Source organism: Salmo trutta, chromosome 33 (assembly GCF_901001165.1).
Source record: "Salmo trutta chromosome 33, fSalTru1.1, whole genome shotgun sequence".
Lineage (NCBI taxonomy): Eukaryota > Metazoa > Chordata > Actinopteri > Salmoniformes > Salmonidae > Salmo > Salmo trutta.
Window position 1 is genome coordinate 31,360,347 of NC_042989.1, and position 22,029 is coordinate 31,382,375.

At 40.4% G+C, this 22,029-nt stretch overlaps 1 protein-coding gene across 3 annotated transcripts in view; it reads right to left on the bottom strand.

The window, feature by feature from the left end:
• LOC115172834 (probable E3 ubiquitin-protein ligase RNF144A-A) overlaps positions 1–22,029 on the bottom strand; it is a 77,378-nt gene that overhangs the window by 27,405 nt on the left and 27,944 nt on the right. For all 3 annotated transcript variants that reach the window (XM_029730627.1, XM_029730628.1, XM_029730629.1), the window contains 2 exons: positions 12,615–12,765; positions 4,486–4,590 (listed from right to left, as the gene is read on the bottom strand). In XM_029730627.1, coding sequence (XP_029586487.1) covers positions 4,486–4,590; positions 12,615–12,749 — 240 coding nt within the window. In that variant the 5' untranslated portion in view covers positions 12,750–12,765. The remainder of the gene's footprint in view (positions 1–4,485; positions 4,591–12,614; positions 12,766–22,029) is intronic.

The window sequence follows — 22,029 nt, forward strand, 5'->3', positions numbered from 1 at the left end:
ACAAGGTTGTCCACTATCGGCATATTTATTTATTATTGCAATCGAAATGTTAGCTGTTAAAATTAGATCAAACAATAATATTAAGGGATTAGAAATCCGTGGCTTAAAAACTAAGGTGTCATTCTACGCTGATGATTCAAGCTTTCTTAAAAAAAAAAAAAAAATGTAATCTCTCCACGGCCTCAGAGGATCTAGATACTTTTGCTTTCCTCTCTGGATTAAAACCAAATTAAAATTAAAGTGTACTATATTACGTATTGGATCACACCCCAAAAAATTCACATTTTACATTACCGTGTAGTTTACCAATTAAATGGTCTGATGGAGATGTGGACATACTCAGTATACAAATGCCAAAAGAAAGAAATCTCACTCCAATAATATTTTATAGAAAGTTAGCAAAAATAGATAAGATCTTGCTACCATGGAAAGGAAAATAACTGTCTATTTGTGGAAAAATCACCCTGATTAACTATTTAGTCATATCACAGTTTACCTATTTGCTTATGGTTTTGCCTACACCTAGTGACCTGATTTTACATTTTATGAACAAAAAAATATTCAATTTTATTTGGAAGGGCAAGCCAGAAAAAATGAATAAGGGCCTATTTATAACAAATATGAATTCGGAGGGCAGAAATTATTCAATATTACAGCATTAGACCTCTCACTAAAGGCATCAGTCATACAAAAGTTACACTTAAATCCAAACTGGTTTTCTAGTAAATTGGTAGGAATGTCTCATCCTATGTTCAAGAATGGCCTTTTTACCTTTATTCAGATTACACCTGCTCACTTTCGGTTGTTTGAAAAGGAAATATTCTCCAAAATATCGTTATTTTTTTAAACAAGCCTTAGAAAGTTGGTTGTAATTTCAGTTTAATCCACCTGGAAAGACAGAACAAATAATACAACAAATATTGTGGTTAAACTCAAATATACTAATTGATAAAATAAAAAATATTTTTTCAAAGAAATGTTTAAAAAAAAGGTATAATTTTAGTGAATGATATCATAAATAGGACTGGTGGAGTTGTGTCACACATGCAGCTCACACGGACATATGGAAATGTCTCCTCTACCCAAAATTACAACCAACTAATTGCAGCATTACCACAAAAATGGAAGAGGCAAATAGATGGGGGGAAAAAGTAAAGAACTTGTATGTTGGCCCTGTATTAAAAGAACATAAATGGTTAAAGAAAAGTGTGATAAATAAAACATACCAACATATATCAATTTCAAGGACCAAAAAAAACTGACAGCTGTGCCATATAAATTGCAAAATAGTTGGGAAGACATTTGATGTACCCATTCCATGGCACATGGTTTATGAATTGATACGCAAAACACCGGATTCAAAACTTCGAATTTTTCAATTTAAATGACTATACAAAATTCTTGCAACCAAAAGAATGTTCTATATCTTCCCAGCTCTGCAGATTTTGCTGTGAGAAGGCAGAGTCATTAGATCATTTATTTTGGTATTGTCCATATGTAGCTCGTTTTTGGTCACAGGTCCAGGAATGGACAAAGAGTTGCAACATCTGCCTAGAACTAGCGCTGCAGATAGCAATACTGGGTGATTTGAAAAGCCATAGTCAATCAATAATATAATTATTTTAGCAAAAATGTTTCTTTAATTTACAATCTGTAAAGCTATGAGAATAGAAAGGTTCAGTACTTTTGTCAAGCATCACAGCAAAGTTGAAAAATATATGGCAAATAGAAATCCAAAATGGATGGTGTTGAGAGATAGATGGGAGGGGTTGAATGGAGCTGAAGGATGGGACTAATAACAAGATAAACAATGTAAAACATATGGGGTCTGTAAAATGTATATTGATTCAGAGATGTTGTGAAATAACAGTTACAAATAGAAATAGAGGAAGGACTAAAAACAAAATATAACTATTGTAAAATAGATTGTGTCTGTAAAATGTGTATAAGATGTATAAACTGAACGTAGAAACCTAAGTGTTATTGTTCATTCGTTTTCTCCAATTGGGGGAAGGGGAATAATAAAGGTATATTAAAAAAAAATTGCAAAAAAAATAAAAAGTATGCATGTCTACATATGCATGTATGCATGCATGCATATGTATATATTTACCCCCCAAAAAATATATGGGGGATTGGAAATGATGCAGACAATTACACTGATGGAAGCAACTATCTTTCCGCAGTACTAAGCTGATCCACCCCCTTTTTTTTAAAAGACATGAAGGTCAGTCAATTCAGAACATTTCAAGAACTTTGAAAGTTTCTTCAAGTACAGTCACAAAAAACATCAAGCGCTATGAAATTGGCTCTCATGAGAACCACCACAGGAAAGGAAGACCCAGAGTTACCTCTGCTGCAGAGGATAAGTTCATTGTAGTTAACTGTACCTCAGATTGCAGCCCAAATAAATGCTTCAAAGAGTTCAAGTAACAGACACATCAAGATCAACTGTTCAAAGACTCAATGAAAATCAGGCCTTCATTGTCAAATTGCTGCAAAGAAACCACTACTAAAGGACACCAATAATAAGAAGAGACTTGCTTAGGCCAAGAAACATGAGCACAGAACATTAAAATCGGCAGAAATCTGTCCTTTGGTCTGATGAGTCCAAATTTGAGATTTTTGGTTCCAACTGCCGGATCTTTGTGAAACGCAGAGTAGGTGAACGGATGAACGTGTGGTTCCCACCGTGAAGCATGAAGGTCTGATGGTGTGGGGGTGCTTTGCTGGTGACACTGTCAGTGATTTATTTACAATTCAAGGCACACCTAACCAGCATGGCTACCACAGAATTCTGCAGCGATACGCCATTCCATCTGGTTTGCGCTTTGTGGGACTCAAATTTGTTTTTCAACAGGACAATGAACCAACACACCTCCAGGCTGTGTATGGGCTATTTGACCAAGAAGGAAAGTAATGGAGTTCTGCATCAGTTGACCTGGCCTCCACAATCACCCGACCACAACCCAATAGAGATGGTTTGGGATGAGTTGGACCGCAGAGTGAATGAAAAGCAGCCAACAAGTGCTCTGCATGAGTGGGAACTCCTTCAAGACTGTTGGAAAATAATTCCAGGTGAAGCTGGTTGAGAGAATGCCAAGAGTGTGCAAAGCTGTCATCAAGGCAAAGGGTAGCTACTTTGAAGAATCTCAAATATTAAACATGTTTTGATTTGTTTTAACACTTTTTTGGTTAGTACATGATTCCATATGTGTTATTTCATAGTTTTGATGTCTTCACTATTATTCTACAATCTTGAAAATTGTAAAAAAAAAAGTTTAATGAGTAAGTGTGTCCAAACTTTTAACTGGTACTGTACATTTGAAAAATGTCAACAAAAAAACCATTGGTTTGGTCATTACGGGGTATTGTGTATAGATTGAGGGGAAAAAAACGAATTTAATACATTTTAGAATAAGGCTGTAACGTAACAAAATGTGGAAAAAGTCAAGGGATCTGAATACTTTCCGATTGCACTCTATATAACTCGTCACAGACAATCACAATTCATAAAGCTTTTAAAACAATTACCTGCACTCCAGATCACTTTGGTATTATTGTATGTTGCTATGTTTCTAGCTAGCTAGCTACCTAGCCCAGAGAGAGAGAGAGAGAGAGAGAGAGAGAGAGAGAGAGAGAGAGAGAGAGAGAGAGAGAGAGAGAGAGAGAGAGAGAGAGAGAGAGAGAGAGAGAGAGAGAGAACATTGTATTGTGGGTTTTGTATTAGACTTGAGCTGCAACAGATTTCCCAAAATTATTTTCACATTTCTACCAATCTCTTTTCATTTTGTCCTTATAACATTTGTTCACAAAAAAATAAAAAATAAAAAATACAAAAAAATAAATCGGTTTCACATAGTGTTATTTAACACTGTTAATAATAGGAATTTGTGTTTTGGACTTCCTTGATGATCTGATAGTATGCATGCAATGCATTTTGCCTCACTATGAAATAGTCAGTTTCCCTACTTTGTAGTGTCACCATAGCCAGGTCCCAGATCAGTTTGTTCTTGCCAACTTTATTGTTCATTGTCATAACAATGAGTGATACAGAGTTGGAATGATAGCACAAACAGACTGCCATTCCGTCTAGTTTCCCCATCATCCATCACGACTGAGTTCTGTTATGTCCGTGTCACCTACCTTTTGTCTTCTCGATATGAACACATTTTACTTAAGATACTTCTGTCAATTCTGCATTCATTCTGTTTTGCTGAAAACCGCAAGCAACAAGTTCAGTAAAATCAAATAGCATTATCAACTTACCACAACTTTGTGATCATGAATTCACTCACATTAATTCTGGTGTGTGTGTGTGTGTAGATGTAATATCATATTCTTAAAAGTAAGCAACTGTACACTGAAAAGTACAATCTGAAAGATGATGGTACAATACATTTGGCTCTGGCCCCTTCAATATCTGAATTGCATATGTCCCTGAAACAAATTATACAATTAAAAAAACATTTCTGTAAATAATACCTCATTTTCCAGTAAGTGTCCTCGTTTTGGACAGGCAGAGTCTGGACAGCTAATAGCAGTTTCGAGCCCCTCTTTGATCAGGAGTTCCACGTACTGCTTCAGGCACTGAAATAAAAACAAAGAGTATGAAATTGACCTCACTCTTTGGCCATGCAGTCAATCAGAAAATGTGCAGGGATACTGCAGAGATGGGCAACTCCAGTCCTCGGGCAAAAGTGCGACACCAATCAGGACCCCCGAGGACTGGAGTTACCCATCCCTGGCATACTGTATTGTGCGACAACCAATGTGCCTCTCCCTCTTTGAACCCCATAGTAGAAGTTCTCTGCTTTTGGCATTAACTATTCATTCTGCCATCCATTACTGGTTTCTTGACAGTGTCTGGTTAGCTGAAGAGAAGCATGCTAACCACAACATCCCAATCAAACCAAATTTATTTATATAGCCCTTCGTATATCAGCTGAAATCTCAAAGTGCTGTACAGAAACCTAGCCTAAAACCCCAAACAGCAAGCAATGCATGTGAAAGAGGCACGGTGGCTAGGAAAAACTCCCTAGAAAGGCCAAAACCTAGGAAGAAACCTAGAGAGGAACCAGGCTATGAGGGGTGGCCAGTCCTCTTCTGGCTGTGCCGGGTGGATATTATAACAGAACATGGTCAAGATGTTAAAATGTTCATAAATGACCAGCATGGTCAAACAATAATAATAATTGTAGTTGTCGAGGGTGCAACAAGCACGTCCGGTGAACAGGTCAGGGTTCCGTAGCCGCAGGCAGAACAGTTGAAACTGGAGCAGCAGCATGGCCAGGTGGACTGGGGACAGCAAGGAGTCTGATGAAAGTACTTTCAATTAATGAGATAGTGAGGGACTTCTAAACTAAGGCTCTTCACAGCTACAACATGTAATATTGCACAGTGCTACAAATCCAGTCAATTCCCTATTAGCAACTGCAGTAAACAAGAGTTCATTACCAAACTAAAAGCCACTGCTCTTTCATAGCTCTGATTGAGCTCCACCGACGACCGACTTGTAATACATACACACACTACATTTTTGGCCCATACTGATATCCATTATTTTCCTTTCCAAAATAAAACGATACCGATAACCAATATTTAACATGTATTGCGGCCTTTTAAGCATTCTAGTACAGCTAAATAGTTAACACACACACACACACACACACACACACAGCAGTCTAAGGCACTGCATCTCAGTGCAAGAGGCATCACTACAGTCCCTGGTTCGAATCCAGAATATCAAATAAAGTACATGCACACACACACACACCAAAAAGTTATTTTGTTGGCATTTATGCATGTCCCATTACCAGTAAAACAATCAAAACCTATTTCTTTCACTTACTTGCTGTGCTGTTTTGTTGTTCATTTGTTCAGTCGTTTCATTCTCAACCAGGATTTTTATTGAACGCAGTTTTGGGTCTTTGCGTGTCAAAAAAAGTTACACGTCAAATAACGACAATCTGTTTCAGTAGCTATAGTTAGCTAGCTAACTATATAGCTGTCATCTAAAATAACCCTAAATTATAAAACAGTTCTTATTTGATTAATGGTGGTCGGACCCAATAGTGGACTTTGCGGTTAGCCTTCAAAATAAAAGTATGCATAATTCGACTATTTGTATTCATTTGCATCACTGTCAATGGCATACTTTTATTTTGAAGGCAAACCGCAAATTCCACTATTGTGCCTAACCCTTATTGTGGTTAACTTCACAACACATAACGCGGTTCAGTCGAGCCTTACTAGCCAGATGAAGCTAGCTCGCTGCTTATAACATTTGCTTTGGGCAACAGGGTTAAATAGCTGGCTAGCTATGTATTTTCATGAACTGATGTTCAAGTTCAATAGGCGAACAACAAGTGGCAACCGAGCTAATACTTACTCACAAGGATTCCTAAATCAGTGCTAAGAAAAACATGAAAATGACTGCAGTTTCTATTGGTCATTGTTTTCAGGCTGGTTGTATTGGTGCTAGGATAGGCACCAAGCTAAAGCTAGCTACCCCAGGTTTCGGTCGAACAAATTATGATTTACTACCAAAGCAGTATTGTAAACACATAGTTCGTGGCCTGTGTTTGCAGACTTTTTTGTACAGCTTTGACAATGCGACTGTATCTTTTGTGACACGCAAAGACTCAAACGGCGTTCCGTAGTATGCATGTTGTGAAGCTAATAGCAGTGACGCTATTACTGTGTAACTCTGGCAGGGAAACATCTGAAAAAATAGCGCACTTGGTAGTGTGTACCGGTGCTCGACCAGTCGGTGAAAGCCAACATCACCCACGACAGAGAACGGAAGATTGTCAAGGGCAAAGAATTTCATTATCTTGGCTTTAATGGATTTCGCCTTTGAGATGTCTCGCTGAAATGTTCTTAAGCTTTCAAATGACTGCTTGACTTGTTGACTGCTCGATCCACACAGCAGAAAATGTGTGGGCTAGGTTAGGAATGATGTGTTGCACGAGTAGCACACAATTTTAGGTGGCGTTATTCTGTCATGTACCTATGTTTTATACAGTTGAAGTCGGAAGTTTACATACACCTTAGCCAAATACATTTAAACTCAGTTTTTCACAATTCCTGACATTTAATCCTAGTAAAAATTAGGTCAGTTAGGATCACCACTTTATTTTAAGAATGTGAAATGTTAGAATAGAGAGAATTATTTCAGCTTTTATTTCTTCAAATCACATTCCCAGTGGGTCAGAAGTTTACATACACTCAATTAGTATTTGGTAGCATAGCCTTTAAATTGTGTCAAACGTTTTGGGTAGCCTTCCACAAGCTTCCCACAATAAGTTGGGTGAATTTTGGCCCATTCCTCCTGACAGAGCTGGGGTAACTGAGTCAGGTTTGTAGGCCTCCTTGCTCGCACACGCTTTTTCAGTTCTGCCCACAGATGTTCTACAGGATTGAGGTCAGGGCTTTGTGATGGCCACTCCAATACCTTGACTTTGTTGTCCTTAAGCCATTTTGCCACAACTTTGGAAGTATGCTTGGGGTCATTGTCCATTTGGAAGACACATTTGTGACCAAGCGTTAACTTCCTGACTGATGTCTTGAGATGTTGCTTAAATATATATCCACAATTTTCCTCCCTCATGATGCCATCCATTTTGTGAAGTGCACCAGTCCCTCCTGCAGCAAAGCACCCCCACAACATGATGCAGCCACCCCCATGCTTCACGGCTGGGATGGTATTCTTTGGCTTGCAAGCGTCCCCCTTTTTCCTCCAAACATAATGATGGTCATTATGGCCAAACAGTTCTATTTTTGTTCCATCAGACCAGAGGACATTTCTCCAAAAAGTATGATCTTTGTCCCCATGTGCAGTTGCAAACCGTAGTCTGGCTTTTTTAATGGTGGTTTTGGAGCAGTGGCTTCTTCCTTGCTGAGCGGACTTTCAGGTTATGTCGATTTAGGACTCGTTTTACTTTGGATATAGATACTTTTGTACCCGTTTCCTCCAGCATCTTCACAAGGTCCTTGTGAATCCTGCTGTTGTTCTGGGATTGATTTGCACTTTTCGCACCAAAGTATGTTCATCGCTAGGAGACAGAATGCATCTCCTTCCAGAGCGGTATGACGGCTGCGTGTTTCCATGGTGTTTATACTTGCGTACTATTGTTTGTACAAATTAACCTGGTACCTTCAGGCGTTTGGAAAGTGCTCCCAAGGATGAACCAGACTTGTGGAGGTACACAATTTTTTTCTGAGGTCTTGGCTGATTTCCCCATGATGTCAAGCAAAGAGGCACTGAGTTTGACGGTAAGCCTTGAAATACATCCACAGGTACACCTCCAATTGACTCAAATTTCGTCAATTAGCCATATCAGAAGCTTCTAAAGCCATCATCATTTTCTTGAATTTTCCAAGCTGTTTAAAGGCACAGTCAACTTAGGTGTATGTAAACTTCTGACCCACTGGAATTGTGACAGTGAATTATAAGTGAAATAATCTGTCTGTAAACAATTTTTTTTAAATGACTTGTGTCATGCACAAAGTAGATGTCCTAACCGACTTACCAAAACTATAGTTTGTTAAAAAGAAATTTGTGGAGTGGTTGAAAAACAAGTTTTAATGACTCCAACCAAAGTGTATGTAAACTTCCGACTTCAACTGCAGGTATGCACGGTAGCTTTGACATCTTTTTTTAACATCGCCGTTAAACTAGACATCGATATGTTCACCTATATATCGTGCATCCCTAAGACAGTCAGACAGTTATTGTTCCCACTGTTCAAAAGTATAAATGACAGCGGACTGGTTTTAGAGATCTCTTACCAAAACATTACAGTACATTCAGTCTCTTGCTACTGAGTTTATATTCAATAATGTCAATTATAGACAAAACCCAATACATTTGATGTAGGCCCACCGACTGGAAGACACCTTAAGTCCTAACTGAGATATTTGTCACAGTTATTTACTTTTTATGCCTAATTTCTTATGGTTCGGCAAACAAGTCGTTTGGCATGTTTTGACTTTCTCTCACTCTCCAAAAACACAGATGGGCGAGTCAAATGGCAGGATTAAAATGAAAGGGATAACAGGGATGGATTATGCTGAATTTTTTAGCATCTTCAGGCTTTCACATGCTGGGAAAGTCGTGGCCGTGGTCCCAGCTTGAGGAGAGGTCAAAAAGTCAATGTGCCTCTCCTCTGTGAATTCAAGCAACTGGACAGCAGTCCATAATGACTGTAGGATACATATAGTTAAGTTACAACCAGTATTGTATTTCTGTAGATACATTACAAACAAAATTGCAAGATCAAGAAGGGAGTTGAGGTCTCATTGAGGTTTCAGTGTTTGACCCAGGTAGAGGAATCACCATGGACTGACGCGTATAGGAGTTGCTCACTCCTAGATCTAGGTATGCGATGCATGTGCTCACAACCTCCAGCCATGTAAGAATTCCTTTCACTTAGTTGACAGTTATATTGTTACATTACCACTGCCTTTGAATGCACAGAACAAACACTGGATCTGTATGGAAGAAAGAATTGCATAGTATTCACTGCTAGTACTTCACTATCTACATATTGAGGTGGAAAGCACATGACTTCTTAGACATAACATCGGTGGGTGAACAAACACTATTCTTCAGGGTAGGGGGCAGTATTTTGACGTCCAAATGAAAAGCATGCCCATAGTAAACTGCCTGCTACTCAGGCCCAGAAAGTAGGATATGCATATTATTAGTAGATTTGGATAGAAAACACTCTGCAGTTTCTAAAACTGTTTGAATGATGTCTGAGTATAAACAGAACTCATATGGCAGGCAAAAACCTGAGAAAAAAAATCCAACCAGGAAGTGTGGAAATCTGAGGTTTGTAGTTTTTCAAGTGATTGACTATCTAATACACAGTGTCTGTGGGGTCATTTTGCACTTCCTAAGGCTTCCACTAGATGTCAACAGTCTTTAGAATGTTGTTTCATGCTTCTACTGTGAATGGGGAGAGAATAAGAGCATATGGAGTCAGATGACTGAGAAAATGACATGAGCTCAATCTCGCACACTCCCGTGAAAGTTAGGTGTGTTCCTTTTCATTTCTGAAGACAAAGGAATCGTCCGGTTGGAATATTATGGTAGATTTATGATAAAAACATCCTAAAGATTGATTCTATACATCGTTTGACATGTTTCTACGAACTGTAATATAACTTTTGACTTTGTCTGAACTTACTGCGCGAGCACAGTGCATTTGGATTACTCCACTGAACGCGCAAACAAAATGGAGGTATTTGGACATAAAGATGAACTTTATCGAACAAAACAAACATGTATTCTGGAACTGGGATTCCTGGGAGTGCATTCCGATGAAGATCATCAAAGGTAAGTGAATATTTATAATGTTATTTGTGACTTCTGTTGACTCCAAAATGGTGGGTATCTGTATGGCTTCTTTTGGAGTCTGAGCGCTGTACTCAGATTATTGCAAAGTTTGCTTTCGCCGTAAAGCTTTTTTGAAATCTGACACAGCGGTTGCATTAAGGAGAAGTGTATCTATAATTCTTTGAATAACAGTTGTATATTTTATCAACGTTTATGATGAGTATTTCTGTAAATTGATGTGCTCATTCACCGGAAGTTTTGGGAGGCAAAACATTACACGCCAATGTAAAAAAATGGGGTTTTTGGATATAAATATGAACTTTACCGAGCAAAACATGCATGTATTGTGTAACATGAAGTCCTATGAGTGCCATCTGATGACGATCATCAAAGGTTAGTGATTAATTTTAGCTGTATTTCTGGTTTTTGTGACGCCTCTCCTTGCTTGGAAAATGGCTGTGTGGTTTCTTGTCTAGGCGCTGTTCTAACATAATCTAATGTTATGCTTTCGCCGTAAAGCCTTTTTGAAAATCGGACAGTGTGGTTGGATTAACGAGAAGTGTATCTTTAAAATGGGATAAAATAGTTGTATGTTTGAGAAATTTGAATTATGAGATTTTTGTTGTTTTGAATTTGGTGCCCTGCTATTTCACTGGCTGTTGGCGAGTGTGTCCCGCAGGTGGGACGCTACCCCAGAGAGGTTAACCTCTCTAGAGTAGAGGGCAGTATTTGCACGGCCGGATAAAAAAACGTACCCGATTAAATCTGGTTATTACTACTGCCCAGAAACTAGAATATGCATATAATTATTAGCTTTGGATAGAACACCCTAAAGTTTCTACAACTGTTTGAATGGTGTCTGTGAGTATAACAGAACTCGTATGGCAGGCAAAAACCTGAGAAGATTCCTTACAGGAAGTGCCCTCTCTGACCATTTCTTGGCCTTCTACACTCTATTGAAAACTGAGGATCTCTGCTGTAACGTGACACTTCCTACGGCTCCCATAGGCTCTCAGAAGGCGGCAGAACGTTGAATGATGACTTTGCAGGCCATGGCTGAAAAACAGTAGCGCATTTGGTAAGTGGTCGATCAGAGAACAATGAGACGGGGGGCGCGCGTGCACGTGAAGAGTCCATTCCGACCGGTTTCCCGGTCGGAATATTATCGCTTTTTTTAACGACAAAAAAAAAAAATCGCATAAAAATTGATTTTAAACAGCGGTTGACATGCTTCGAAGTACGGTAATGGAATATTTAGAATATTTTTGTCACGAAACACGCCGGGCGCGTGACCCTTCGGATAGTGTCTTGAACGCACGAACAAAACAGAGGATATTTGAACATAACTATGGATTAATTTGAACCAAACCAACATTTGTTGTTATTGAAGTAGAAGTCCTAGGAGTGCATTCTGACAAAGAACAGCAAAGGTAATCCAATTTTTCTTATAGTAAATCTGAGTTTGGTGAGTGCCAAACTTGGTGGGTGTCAAAATAGCTAGCCCGTGATGGCGAGCCATCTACTCAGAATATTGCAAAATGTGCTTTTGCCGAAAAGCTATTTTAAAAATCGGACATAGCGATTGCATAAAGGAGTTCTGTATCTATAATTCTTAAAATAATTGTTATGTTTTTTGTGAACGTTTATCGTGAGTAATTTAGTAAATTCACCGGAAGTTTGCGGTGGGTATGCTAGTTCTGAACGTCACATGCTAATGTAAAAAGCTGGTTTTTGATATAAATATGAACTTGATTGAACAAAACATGCATGTATTGTATAACATAATGTCCTAGGAGTGTCATCTGATGAAGATCATTAAAGGTTAGTGCTGCATTTAGCTGAGGTTTGGGTTTATGTGACATTGTATGCTAGCTTGAAAAATGGGTGTCTGATTATTTCTGGCTGGGTACTCTCCTGACATAATCTAATGTTTTGCTTTCGTTGTAAAGCCTTTTTGAAATCGGACAGCGTGGTTAGATTAACGAGAGTCTGGTCTTTAAAATGGTGTAAAATAGTAATATGTTTGAGAAATTGAAGTAATAGCATTTCTAAGGTATTTGAATATCGCGCCACGGGATTCCACTGGCTGTTGAGTAGGTGGGAAGATTTCGTCCCACATACCCTAGAGAGGTTAACATGTGCAACACGGATACAGTTCTTTCACAGAGGACATATTGACAAGGACGGTGTAAAACACACACACACACACTATGGTGCACACAGGGGACATATTGACAAGATGGGGAACAGACAATTTAAGTGCACTCACCAGTGTACAGAAGACACATTGACACTGAGTGATGGTGGTCATCTGCTCCAGGGGAAACTCTCCAAGGCACAGTTTGCAGGAGACCAGCGGGTCCAGGGCCAGGTCCCAGGTGGGCCGATACCTGGCTGTGGTCATCTTGCCTGGCACAGAGCTGAGAGCAAGAGAGAGGAGCCCTGGTTAAAAACATTTCCTGAGATGAATCTGAGAATTTGATGCTCTTCCAGCTCTGCAACTGGTGTTTTTAAATGATAGGTTTACGACGCAGAATGGCTAATGTTTGTCATTTCATAGACAACAAAGGAAAACTGATATGAGATTCACAATGTGTGAATGAAGATAGCTCAGTAATGAGCATCTACATGATCTGTCTCCATGTCCAAGACATGCAGTTATTTGCTGTGTCATTCTGCATTGGTCAGAAAGGCAGTGTGACACCAGCTCGTTGCCTAAACGCACCTTGTCAGTAACAATCACTTCCCTTCTGGATGCTCTCAGACAAAATAAATACATCTCTAAACAGCTACTCCTGCAGCGAGCGTCTTGTTGCTTTTTTCCCCGAGAAAAAAGCAGTCGTATTAAAAGAACACTTTCCCTTCGCCGTCATCTCCTCTCTTCAATTTCTGAGAAAAGGGTTTATTTTGGGCCTTCTCAATTCTGATTTTGACTGCCCTTCGTCCACCCTGGCTGAGAACAGAGAGGAAGAGACAGCAGTCACTTAATGTCTCTGAGTGTTTACAGGAATTGCCCCCGTGCAGGCAATGTCAACACTGTCAAACTCTCCCATCGCTGCTAGGCAACTGGGGAGAGAAGGAGGGGCCGGGCAGATACATAGCTTTCACTTGTCTGAGCAGTGAGCACTAACACAATAGCTTCCCTCTCAGAGACCAAAAAGTGGAAGGAGGCAGAAAGGATGAGTGGCTGGATAACTAATGTAAAATGTACTGTGTCTGTAAAATGTATATAGTATGTATAAACTGGAAGTAGAAGCCTAAGCGTTGTTGTCCATTAGTTTACGTCAATTAGAGGGGTGGTAGGGTTAGGGGAAAATAATAAACAAGGAAAATAAGAAAAACATATGGGGGATTGGAAATGATGCAGACAATTACATTGATAGAACCCACAATCTGCCATATTAAAGCTGATCTACCCCCTAACAAAATAGAAAAGGAGGGGCTGCTGTAGGGACTGAGAATGAGTCAACATTGGCCCAATGCCGTCTACACATGCTGCAGGGAGAGAACATGTCCTGACCTGTGCTAAGGCTGCCAAGCTGACAACACATTGGCCAGTGTGAGTCGTTTATAGGAACAGTGTTGTTTGTCTGGTTGTGTCAAGGTCAACGTGCTGCATGGGGAGTCACCAAAACCACCCTGTGTCAAACAGACAACAGACAGGGAGAAGAGTCCTGGGAATCAGATGTGGTAAATTATTCATCTAGTGACAAAGCAACTGAAATGGGCACCTCCTGACTATTAAGTGATTCCCCTTGATTTGTGGACTCTGGTCTTCCCTTCAGCTCTTCAGTGGAGGCAGGCAGGTTGAGGGGATGCAAGAGAGGCAGAACGAGCGAGAGGGGGGAAAGGGAGCGAGAGGAGAGCCTCCTATCCATTAGTGTAGTACACTGGGCCTGCTTTCATCAGGCCAAGCAGTGGGAGGCTAGCCAAGAGTGCTAAAAGCCCATCTACTCTACACCAACCAAACTTGCCAAGACTCGACTCACTGGCTGCCGAGTGAAAACCTGCCAGGGCCAGCCATCACAGCAGCAAGTGGAATCACATTAGCACTATAGATCGCCATATGATTGTTGAAATGGTATGTGCATTATATGACTGTCTTTACAGCGAGAGCCTCGTTGAAGATGTGATTTTTCTCCAACAGTAGTACAAGGTGGATAGACTGCCATAATACAGACCGTGTACTCATTCGCAGTACTATAAAGCTTCCTCTATGTATTGGTTAGGCTGGGGTAAATAAGAATCAACAAAGACAAATGAGAGATTCTCTAAGGCGAGCCGGAGGAGAGAGTAGAGTTTTCATGACAAAGGGTGGTGCAATTCAAAAGGGAGCTCTCCCATCGCTGCATTATTTACCAGGAGGTCCATTATCGCTCAGTGACACACACCAAATACATGATCTCGGCTCCCTGCTTTTAAAAAAATAGACCTACTGCATGTCTGGCACGACACATTACGGCAGTAATCAATATGCAGGAGGCTGTAAGTCAACGTGGTTAACCACGGCTACAGACAAGGAAGTTTGCATTCTTATCTTATAGATTAACTAACAAATAAGTGGAAGTGCCAGAGTCTGGTCTTCCGGAGTTGCAGTCTAAAGCTCCCGACAACATATAGGGTTAGAGCCTGTCAATAATAACACAAATATGTAAATTCTGTCAGAAAAAACACTGTGTGTGTGTGTGGGGGGTATCCTGGGGGATTTGAGAGCAGTTCTAGCATTATATTGCTATAAATGCACAGAATGTATAGATCCGTCTACGAATGTACAACGTTGAACTATTCCATAACACATTACGTGAGCAACCTAGATAGTGAAAGTGTACAGTAGAGAGTAGGGCTGTATAGAAAGTGGGGCAGTGGTACTTTGAGGAGCTAGAGCCAAGTAACTATAAATGGACATATCCTGTATACTACAGTATCTCTACTGTCTACATAATTCATCTTCCATCAGAGGAAATGGGTCATCTTCACATGTATAGTCCATGACCCGGACTATGATACGCAGAAATATATAGCGCATTCAGAAAGTATTCACACCTTGACTTTTTCCACATTTTGTTTTGTTACAGCCAGAATATAAAAAAAGATTACATTGATATTTTGTGTCACTGGCCTACACACTACCTCATAATGTCAAAGTGGAATTAAGTTTAGAACATTTTACTAATTAAAAATGAAGCTGAAATGTCTTGAGTCAAGAAGTATTCAACCCCTTTATGGCAAGCCCAAGTAAAAATTTGCTGAACAAATCACATAATAAGTTGCATAGACTCACTGTGTGCAATAGTGTTTAACATGATTTTTGAATGATTACCTTGTATGTACCCCAAACATACAGATATTTGTAAGGTCCCTCAGTCGAGCAGTGAATTTCAAACAATGATTCAACCACAAAGACCAGGGAGGTTTTCCAATGCCTCACAAAGAAGGGCACCTATTGGTAGAGGGGTAAACATTTTTAATAAAACATTGAATATTCCCTTGAGCATGGTGAAGTTATGAATTACACTTTGGATGTTGTATCAATACACCCAGTCACTACAAAGATCCTTCCTAACTCAGTTGACGGAGAGAAAGGACACCGCTCAGGGATTTCACCATGAAGCCAAAGGTGACTTCAAAACAGTTAGAGTTTAATGGCTGTGATAAGAGAAAACTGAGGAATGAGCAAACACAATGTAGTTACTCCACAATATTAACCTAAATGTGAAAAGGAAGCCTTAACAGAATTCCAAAACATGCATCCTGTTTGCAATAAGGCACTGAAGTAAAAAAAAAAAAAAGCAAATATTTGGCAAAGAAATTAACTTTATGTCTTGAGTAGAAAGCGTTATGCTTGGGGCAAATCCAACACAACACGTCACTGAGAACCACTTTTCAAGCATGGTGGTGGTGGCTGCATCATGTTATGGGCATACTGGTCATCGGCAAGGACTAGGGACTTTTTGGGGGGGATAAAAATAAGTGGAATAGAGCTAAGCAGACACAGACAAATTCACCTTTCAGCAGGACAATAACCTAAAACAGAAGGCCAAATATACATGAGTTGCTTCCCAAGACAACATTGGATGTTCCTGAGTAGCCTTGTTACAGTATTGACTTAAAATCAGCTTGAAAATCTAATGCAAGACTTGAAAATGTCTGTCTAGCATTGATCAACAACCAACTTGACAGAGCTTGAATAATGTACAAATATTGTACAATACAGGTGTGCAGATTTCTTAGAGACTAACCCATAAAGACTTGCAGCTGCCAAAGGTAATTCTACATGGACAAAAGGGTGTGAATACTATTGTAAATTAGCTGTTTCTGTATTTAATACTTTCTGAAGGTATTGTACAACACTTATATAGGCCTAGACCTAATCATAAGTGATGGGGGAAATCGATACAATTACATGTCAGGATATTATTTTGCATGATATAGTCGTATAGTTATGACAATATTTTTTGCGCTAGTTGGCTGTACCTGCACAAAAACTCCTGTTTTTTTCATTCATAACCTTTTCCAGACAATTTGTTTTCAGCACTTTTATTTTGATGACTGATCAAAACTCATTTTCTCATGTCTCTTGTCCCTCTGCAGCACACATATAATGAGCACTATGTCTGGAACGTCGAATCGCAATACAAATCACAGTATCGAAACGCATAACATCGTATCGGCACCTACAAATGCATTCGGAAAGTATTCAGACCCCCTTCACTTTGTTAGACTTTTCCTAAAAAGGATTTCAAAAAAACATCCTCAATGTATACACAATATCTGACAATGACAAAGCAAATTACAGGTATATACATTTTTGCAAATTTATACCAAAAATAATGAACAGAAATATCACATTTACATAAGTACTCGAACCCTTTACTCAGTACTATGTTGAAGAACCTTTGGCAGCGATTAAAGCCTCAAGTCTTATTGGGTATGACAATTCAAGCCTGGCACACCTGTATTTGGGGAGTTTCTGCCATTCTTCTTTGCAGATTCTCTTAAGCTCTGTCAGGATGGATAGGGAGCGTTCCTGCACAGCTATTTTCAGGTCTCTCCAGAGATGTTCAATGGGGTTCAAGTCCGGGCCACTCAAGGGAATTCAGAGACTTGTCCCAAAGCCAGTCCTGTATTTTCTTGGCTGTGTGATTAGGGTCCTGTTGGAAGGTGAACCTTCGCTTCAGTCTGAGGTCCTGAGCAGGTTTTCATCAAGGATCTCTGCTCCGTTCAGCTGTCCTGACTAGTCTCCCAGTCCCTGCTGCTGAAAAACATCCCCACAGCACAACGCTGCCACCACAATGCTTCACCGTAGGGATGGTGCCAGGTTTCCTCCAGACGAGATGCTTGGAATTCAGGCCAAGAGTTCAATCTTGGTTTCATCAGACCAGAGAATCTTGTTTCTCATGGTCTGAGAGTCCTTTAAGTGCCTTTTGGTAAACGCCAAGTGGGCTGTCATGTGCCTTTTACTGAGGAGTGGCCTTCATCTGGCCACTACCATTAAGTTGTAATTGGTGACGTGCTGCAGAGATGGTTGTCCTTCTGTAAGGTTCTCGAACTCTGGAGCTCTGTCAGATTGACCATTGGGTTCTTGGTCACCACACTGACGAAGGCCCTTCTCCCCCGATTGCTCAGTTTGGCCAGGCGGCCAACTCCAGGAAGAGTCTCAGTGGTTCCAAACTTCTTTCATTTAAGAATGGAGGCCACTGTGTTCTTGGGGACCTTCAATGCTGCAGACATTTAGTACCCTTCCCCCAGATCTGTGCCTCATCACAATCCTGTCGCACAGCGCTAGGGTCAATTCCGTCGACCTCATGGCATGGTTTTTTGCTCTGACATGGACTGTCAACTGTGGGACCTTATTTAGACAGGTGTGTGCCTTTCCAAATCATGTCCAATCAATTTACCACAGGTGGACTCCAAGTTATAGAAACATCTCAAGGATGATCAATGGAAACAGGATGCACCGAAGCGCAATTTCAAGAATCATAGCAAAGGGTATGAATACTTGTGTAAATAAGGTATCGGTTTATTTTTAACACATTTGCAAACATTTCGCTTTGTCATTATGGGGTATTGTGTGTAGATTAAATAAAAACAAGTCCTTATCAATCCATTTTAGAATAAGGCTGTAACGTAACAAAATGTGGAAAAGGGGTCTGAATACTTTCCAAAAGCACTGTAAGTATCTTGACAATATCATAGAGGTCCCTGGCAATTCCCATTCGTCATCATAAAGGCCTAGACAAGCCTCCCTTCCCTCTCCCCGTCTGTCACTGCACCCTACCGCTCAAATGACACCATAGCCGAGCCCTGCATTAAATCGCTGTGATAAGCACTGCCATCACTCGTTAATATCAATATTCAACGCCTCCTCGGCTGCGATGGAGACAGAAACTGGTCAAGAACAGATCTCATTTGAACCTGGGTCTAGCAGCTCTCTCTGTAATTACATAATGTCATATCAAACTGGATTAGGTCAGATGTATTTATAGTCTACGTAGGCTCCTCTCGAGCAGATGCACTCTACTAGGGATGGACAAGGTTAAATTAATATTCAGATAGCCTAAAAAAATGGACCACTAATGTCTGTTGGGCTGATTTTAACAATGAAAAAAAACTTTCAATTAAATGATCCTTGTGACATTTGAAATTCTTAATTTAATAAAAACCAACTTTCTAATGTAGTTTTATAACGTTGAGTTAAGCTACTGCTGCACATTTAGCCCTCTAGGCTGCCTTGACATCGGTATGCTATTTCCCCCCACTTTAAATAGCAATTACAGATGCTCATCTAACAGAGTTCCACAATACCTGACACATATCAATGCAAAAGGTCACCAGAATATATTTTTTTGTAACAGAATCAGTCCTCTCATGGCAGAAATCTGACTTCTTTTGCCGTTGCTACCAGAGAAAAAGCAGAATGTCCGCTGTTTACCTATACCATGTGTATTTACATCATTCTGATTGCTATTGACTATCAACCAATTCATTTAATCTGACAAAATGTCATTATTTGAATAGTAAATAAATGTCAAATGCCCATCCCTACACTCTGTGTTCCACACTCCAAAACACAGGCTCCCTTTTGTAAAGCGGCCAAACCACGAGTCGTCCTCGTGTGTTAGTGCAAAATGCAGGGGTTGTGATGGTGGACAGGGTTTACCTTTCTCAAAGAGACAAAAGCGCTGTCAAACAAGTCTGATGACTTGTCCCTGGTCAATTCAACCTTTGAAAGCTTTTTTGAAGAAACAAAAATAGAAGGGGGGGAAGAAAAATGGGTCAGAGATGTGATACAATTGCTGCTGGAAGTGCTTCCTGCTAAAGTGAACACTGGAGCAATGCATGTAAGATGCATCTAATCCTGTGAGGAAAGCTGTCATTCTGAGGGGAGTTATTCATTGTCTTCCACTGCGGAGGGGATGGTGAAGAGGCAACTCAAGGTTGGTGTGCATTCAGTCAGAAGAGAAATGAATGGCAGTTGAAATGGCTGGAACCATGGTGATGACCTAACCTTCAGGGAAATGGTTTCACACAAATATTCCTACAGTGAAATCATAAGAAGTTTTTTTTAGCTCTATGCAAATGCAAGCTCAAGGACCGTATCAATGAAGCACTAAGACCAGAGAGGCTGACTGCTGAGTCAATCAAACCACATGCTGGTCAACCAAAAGCTCCCACACTAATCTCATTGAACGTTTAGCCTCCTTAAGCTTTCACTTAGTGTAAGTTCCTCAAAATGACACACACACACACACATCTTAACCTAATAGAAGTTCAAAAGTCCAAACCACAAAACAAAAGTTACAATGCTAATAGGCAAAGCTAGGTTAACCGACTAGGCTAACAGGGTAATTGAGGCTAAAAGACTAGGCTAACAATCACAACACTATTTTGTCCACGGGGTGATTAGTCTGATCAAGGCCTCTAATGGATGTGCTTCGTGGGCCTGCCATCGTCGTGTTCCTCCCTCGCTGCACTCCTTCCTCTAGACAGGGAATTAAGAAAGGCTTCGGCGCTCATTTGTGTCATGTCTCCTCAGCGTCGTGTTTCCACACACCGTGGCCATCTGCCAATATCCTCCGTCTCCTGAGTCACCTGGTTTTTGGCAGCGCTGCCATTTGTCACCTTACGGTGTAGCTCCCACTGGAAATATGCTGTACGACAGACAGAGCACACGTATACCCCTGTTAACAGTCAAGCCCTTCAAACAACAAGTCAGACACTATTATATTTCTAACAGTTGATTTGAAGCCTCAAATGACAAGTGTTTTTCCATTGTTTACATAAGTGACATTGCCATAAAAAGGAGCGTGCCCAACTGCAATGTCTTGGAATCATAAAAGAACAAGATGACAGCAGCGTTGACAGATTGAAGTAGAACGACGACTTCTCTGAGAGGCCGTCAGAATATGACATCCTTGATGTGGCAAGCTAGACAGAGGATAAGTCAATTCTATTTCATTGTCTTTGCCAAGGAATGTTTTGTATGCAAGGATTTAAAAGCATCCTAATCCCAAATGGAAACATCCCAGCTACAACATGAAGACCGGAGAAACGTTGCTTCATTTCTAGCCTGGGCGTACTACAAAAGAAAGGATGTAATCTTCTGTCTTCCCTCAACTACAATTAACCATAATACATTTTGACAGGAACCACCTACTGTAGGCTGCAAGCCTATTCACAAAGGAAATGAATTAACACAATATATTCACATATGTTTACTAACCGTGCTAAATGCTGCCACGCTGCATTAGTTACTCAATACAAGCAGATTAAGGAAAATTCTCTTGATTAGGTTATGGTGCATTTGATGAACTCAGAGGCCTCATTCTCATGCAGCCTGCATGTTTGGCTGTGTGCGTGATAGTGTCCTTGTGCCAGGCTGGTCTGAGGGCCAAGGGTCACCGGCCTGGTGGACAAACGACTCCTAATCTGTCTCTCTCCGTAAAGGTCACCCCTGGCCCTGTGCCAAGAACACAATGCTTCATTAACGTCTGGTTGCCATGGAAGTCATGCATTCACAGTTTCAGAATAAGTGGAAAGCGACAGTAACACTGACAGTATTGTTCGAAATATTTTTAGGTAAATCAAGAGTGATTACTCGATTTCTCTACCCATCTCCCCCCCAACATGCACACACCAAAATGTTAGCTCAAGGTTCACAATGGCACAAATGAGTCAACACAACATTATGAAAGCAATAAAATAATCCAAAGAATGGAACACTGCTGCTGCTAGTGACCTATGCATATAATACGTTTGTGCCAGGTCCGGCCGTTATCGAAACAAAATGTTGTGACTGAAAAGCTGCGTATTACGAACGTCTGCCTCACCGGTCACAAATTTAGAATGTAGGACATTGGTTTCCATTCCACCGTCACCAACGTTTCTGTAATATAGAGCCAGTGATCTCAGGAGGCCACACTTCTTCACCGCTCTCCAGTTCCCTTCTGCCCCAGCCAACTGACCTAAATTCATAACCCAGAGGGATCCAGAGGTCCTTTATTTGGGGCACACTCTTTCTTTCCCCTCAATGAGGATCTGAAGTGACATGCCGAGTGTAGTGTAGTATAGTGAAGGGCGGGCCCGGACATCAAACAATTGGTTTTCTGTCCTTACAAGGAAAGGTTCACCCACTTTTGAATGTTGTTTTTGTGCATCTCTGAGTGATGTTCTATCGATTCCCT